The sequence below is a fragment of the Crocodylus porosus genome, unplaced genomic scaffold (assembly GCF_001723895.1).
Source record: "Crocodylus porosus isolate Cpor-Errol unplaced genomic scaffold, CroPor_comp1, whole genome shotgun sequence".
NCBI lineage: Eukaryota > Metazoa > Chordata > Crocodylia > Crocodylidae > Crocodylus > Crocodylus porosus.
The window spans coordinates 1-4,852 of NW_017728903.1; the positions used below are offsets into that span (position 1 = coordinate 1).

The 4,852-nt window shown below is 64.2% G+C and overlaps 1 protein-coding gene across 1 annotated transcript in view; it reads left to right on the forward strand.

Annotated features, from left to right (window-relative positions):
* Positions 1-29: 29 nt before the first annotated feature.
* Positions 30-4,852, forward strand: part of COL5A3 (collagen type V alpha 3 chain) — a gene marked incomplete at its 5' end in the record, with an annotated part of 18,476 nt that continues 13,653 nt past the window's right edge. Inside the window, 14 exons of the mRNA XM_019556686.1 lie at positions 30-247; positions 497-659; positions 1,685-1,807; positions 1,903-1,957; positions 1,988-2,091; positions 2,674-2,781; positions 2,861-3,007; positions 3,188-3,235; positions 3,342-3,383; positions 3,567-3,629; positions 3,852-3,926; positions 4,448-4,531; positions 4,611-4,667; positions 4,752-4,805. Coding sequence (XP_019412231.1) covers positions 30-247; positions 497-659; positions 1,685-1,807; positions 1,903-1,957; positions 1,988-2,091; positions 2,674-2,781; positions 2,861-3,007; positions 3,188-3,235; positions 3,342-3,383; positions 3,567-3,629; positions 3,852-3,926; positions 4,448-4,531; positions 4,611-4,667; positions 4,752-4,805 — 1,341 coding nt within the window. The remainder of the gene's footprint in view (positions 248-496; positions 660-1,684; positions 1,808-1,902; positions 1,958-1,987; positions 2,092-2,673; positions 2,782-2,860; positions 3,008-3,187; positions 3,236-3,341; positions 3,384-3,566; positions 3,630-3,851; positions 3,927-4,447; positions 4,532-4,610; positions 4,668-4,751; positions 4,806-4,852) is intronic.

Below are 4,852 nucleotides of genomic sequence, written 5' to 3' on the forward strand. Positions count from 1 at the left end.
TGAGCCGGCCCGTCCTGCCCTGCCCGTGCCCAGACGGCCCCTTCCCCGAGGACTTCTCCATCCTGGCCACGGTGCGGCCGCGGCGGGGCAGCCAGGCCTTCCTGCTCTCGGTGTACGACGCGCGGGGAGTGCAGCAGCTGGGCGTGGAGCTCGGCCGCTCCCCCGTCTTCCTCTACGAGGACGAGCACGGGCAGCCCGAGCCCCCGCAGTACCCGCTCTTCCGCCAGATCGACCTGGCCGACGGGAGGTGAGCCACGGGGAGCCCCCCAGACTCTCGTCCCTCCCGGAGGCAGGATGGAGCCCAGGTGTCCTGCCCTCACCCCGTCCCGTCTCCCCTCCCAGACCTGGAATCTCTGGAATACAACGGGTCGACCTGGCCCAGGGCAGATGAGGGCCGGGCAGGCGGGGAACCCCGGCGTCCAGGCTCCCCGCCGGGCTCTGACCCCAGCCCCTTCCCAGAGCCAGGCTGGAACCCAGGCGTCCTGCCCCCCTGCAGGTGGCACCGGGTGGCGCTGAGCGTGGAGGGCCAGGCTGTGACGCTGTGGCTGGACTGCACGCCTGTGGCGACACTGCTCCTGGCACGGGGCCCACAGCCTGTGGTCAGCACCGAGGGCATCACAGTCTTCGGGGCACGCCTGATGGATGAGGAGGTCTTCCAGGTGTGGAGCCTGGGCAGGGGAGGGGGTGTCCGTGTGTCCCTGTTCATGGACATGCAGGAGAGGCCGCGTGTAGTGTGTGTGAATGCGTGTGCAAGTATGTGATGCATATGTGAGTGTGTGTGCAAGTCTGTAATGCATGTACAAGAGCATGTGTGAGCATGCCTGGGTGTGTGAGCATGTGTGCAAGCATGCAATGTAAGTGAGCATGTGTGCAGGAGTGTGATGCATGTCTGAGTGTGTGTGCAAGTATGTGATACATGTACAAGCATGTGATGCTTGTGCAAGCACATGGGTAAGCATGCCTGAGGTCTGTGTGTGTAAGCATGTGATGCGCGTGTGTGTGGAAGCATGCAATACATATGCTAGGTGTTCAAGTGTGTTTGCAAGCATGCCTGGGTGTGCATGCCACCCTCCACCTGCACCCTCCAGGGCTCTGCCGCCCCCCACATTCCTTCCTGCTGACGTTGCTCCAGGCAAATGTCAGGGGCCACTGGGAGAGAGAGGCCCTTTCACAGGGCCACGGGGGCATCCACCCCCACCCCTGGGAACAAGGGCCCTTTGTTGGGGCTCCACCCAGCTGGGACATCTGGGGGGCCAAGTCAGACTGGGCTGGCCTGGGCTTGGCTGGGCCAGCCCAGGAGCCAGGCGGGGAAGGCGATCTCCCTGGGAAAGCAATGCGGGGGCGTCAGGGCACATGTGTCCTGGCATGACCCCATCGCTGTGCCATGACTCACCCAGTGCCAGCTGTGCCCAGCTGGTGCCAGCTTCCCCCCCCCGCCCCGTCCCCTGCACAGACACCTGCCCCTTCCTGCTTGCCTGGCAAGCAAGGGACTAGGCCAAGCCAGGTGCGTGTGTGTGTGGGCGAGGGGGGTCCAAAGGCAGTATTTGAGACAAAGGATGAAGCTCAGGATGGTTTGACTCCCAGACAGCAGTGCCTGTGCAACGCCGTCAGCCCTATCTACATGGATACACCTGTCCCTGCCTGTGCACACATGTGTGCAAGCCTCTCCTTTCTTCCCCCACAGGGTGATGTGCAGCAGCTGCTGATTGTGCCAGATCCAGCGGCCGCTCAGGTGTACTGCGAGCGCTACATGCCCAGCTGCGATGCGCCCCTGGCCTACCCACTGCAGGCGCCCTTCCCCGAGCAGGTAGGTGGAAGACAGACTCACCTCCAGCAGGGCAGGGGCTGGGGGCAGCATGGGTCCATCTGTCTGTTCCTCATGCTCTCCTTGCCCCTCTCCAGCAGAGTAGGTCAGAGCCAACCAGCACCCCCCAACGGAAGGGAAAGAAGGGCAAAGGCAAAGGCAAAGGCAAAGGCAAAGGTAAAGGCAAAGTTAAAGGCCAGGGCCGGCGCAAGGGCAAGGGCAAAGGCAAGAAGAAGAGGAACAAGGAGCAGCTGGAAGTGCCCACGCCCCTCATGGCACTGGGCCAGGTACTGGACCCCACCCTGCTCCCTGGAGTTGTGGCTGGACCTCTGCCCCCAAGGCCAGGGGAGCCCCTGGCCCAGCCCCGGCGCCGGCACCCGGCCCAGGCTGCAGCTGGCGGCTGTGAACCAGGCTGGGGGCCAGAGCATGGCTGGCCCCAGGGCGATGAGTCATGGCGGGAAAGGTGGGGGCGGCCGGTGCCTGCCCAGGACCATCGCTTGGGTCCCTTGATCCCAGCCCTGCCTAGGAAGCCCCAGCCACACTGGGCCCTCTGCCAGCCCCTCCCCACAGCCAGCTGCTGACTCCTGAGCCCCCTTACCCACTCCCTACACCTCTGCCTTCTCCAGCACCCAGGCCAGAGCCCCCTGCCCAGCCTGTAATACCCTGTAGCTGGAAGCAGCTGCCCCACACAGGTCTGCCAGCCTGTGGCACCCACACAGGACAGGAACCAGGCCTGGGCTCATCACAGCACCATCTGGGACCTGACACTGCTGTGCACAGCCCCAACGCCTCCTGCTGCCCCCATCCCTGGGTTCCATGCTGGCTCCCAGCAGGCACCTGATGCATTCTTCTGTCTCCGTGCATCCAAGGATGAGTCACTTGTGGCCCCGTCAGAGGATGAACGCAGTACTCCAGTGCCCACTTCCAATCCTGACCCCACTGTGACCACCAGCCCTGGCCGCACCAACCTCCATGAGGTACCACAGGCACCAGTGAGCATCACCCCCCCCCAAGCCCCTGGCCTGGTGACCCCCAACGAGCAGCCTTTCTCCGCAGGACCTGGTGCTTGGGCGTGATGGGAACCCCAGCGCCACCGGTTCATGGCCACAGGGGTATGAGGAGTACAAGGAGGCCACAGAGCCCCTGGGACATGGCCGCTTTGGCCCTGCAGAACCTGATGACACCATGGTCTGGACCATGCAGGTACTGCCCTCTTGAAGCTGCCAGACTAGGGGGCACAGGCAGGGAGCCCACAGGCCATATGGCATCTGTGGGCCATACACTAGCATTGTGCCTGTGGAGTGTCTAGCTGGGGTTCCAAGGGTGTGAGGCGCGGGGTGTGTGCTCTCCCTCCAACCCCGCGCTGCCCCTCATGTCTTCCAGAAAGGCAGTCTGAAGGGCGAGAAGGGGGAGCCGGGTGCTGTAGAGCCTGTGAGTATGGTATGGGAAAAGCATGGTGAGCATGGGGCTGGGCCTTGTGGGATGCAGCTCCACTCCTACCAGGGCTCTAATGGGCTCCTTTTCTCCCTCCCCACAGGGCCGGCAGTTTGAGGGGCCACCTGGACCTCCAGGCCCTTCAGTAAGAAGCAAGCAGTACTGGAGGACTTATTGTCCTCTTGCCCCTGCAGGCATGAGGCAGGCTGGACTTGGGGGGCAGACCAGGGGTGGAGGCTGCAGCAGTCAGGGTCAGGTTGGGTTTGTGAGCATCTGGGAGGGGCTGGAGGGTTTCTGCTGGGTCTGACTCTCTTCTATGCCTTCCCAGGGTGAGATGGGCCCTACAGGGCCCCCCGGGCCTCCAGGGTTTCCAGGGGACCCTGGCGACTGGGTAAGGATGGCGCAGCATTGGGGGGCAGGGATGTGGGGGCGGTCTCTCTGCAGCTGCAGCCCTGGGCCCTGCTGTGCTGGGGGCTGCAGGGGCTGAGGAATGGGCGGCCCGCTCCCTGTCAGCACACGTCTGCCCGGCAGCAAAGGGAAGCAAGGGGAGGGGGCTGGGGGCTGCAAGCCCCGACTTGATGCTCCATGATTGATGGCTGCCCCTCCTTCACAGGGTCCCGCTGGGCGGCCAGGGTTGCCAGGAGCTGACGGGGCGCGAGGACCACCGGGCACAATGATCATGCTGCCGGTGGGTATGGGTACAGTGGGGGAAGGCAGGTGGAGCAGAAAGGGTTGGGGGCCTCCAGCTGCTTTGCAGGGCTGAATTGCAGCTAGATGTGTGGAGGTGCAAGGGGAGGTGGTCAGCTCTAAAGGGTGTGAGGGATTCCAGTTCTGGGGGGCAACTCTGGAGGTCACAAGGGGCTGTGGTTTTGTGGGGTCATGGGAATGTCATGGGGGACAGCTTGGGGGGAGATTATAGGGGGATACTTTGGGGGGGTCACAGGGGCCTGCAGCTTTGGGGGGTTGTGGCAGTCAGCTCTGGGGGTTCACAGGGGATCAACTCTGTGGGTGTAGAGAGGTTGCAGCTCTGGGGGTTGTCCAGTTCTGGGGGGGTCACAGTAAGTCAGCTCTGGGGGTCACAGAGGGGTCAGCTTGGGGGGGGTCATAGGTCAGCTTTGGAGGTCATGGGAGGTCAGCTGTGGGGGCTGTGGGGGGTGCAGCCCTGGGCCCCCCACTCACCGCCCTCCCCACCTCCCTCTGCCTCTGCAGTTCCAGTTCGGTGGTGACACCCACAAAGGCCCAGCAGTCTCATTCCAGGAGGCGCAGGCCCAGGCCATCCTGCAGCAGGCCAAAGTGAGTCTCCCCTAGCCCCCCTGACCCCCAGCTGTTCCCCAGCCCCTGCCTCACTCCCCTCCCTCTCCTCTCCCCACAGCTGGCCATGAAGGGCCCCCCTGGCCCCATGGGTCTCACTGGACGCCCCGGGCCCCTGGTGAGTAGCTGCATGGGAGGGGGGAGTTTGGGGCCGGAAAGGGCTGGGCTGATCAGGCCTGGTCACCGTCTGCTGTGTCCCCAGGGTCTCCCAGGGTATCCTGGGCTGAAGGGCGATGCAGGTGACATGGGGCTGCCGGTAAGTCTTGGGGTAGGATGTGGGTGTTGGGGGTTGCCCAGGGGAGC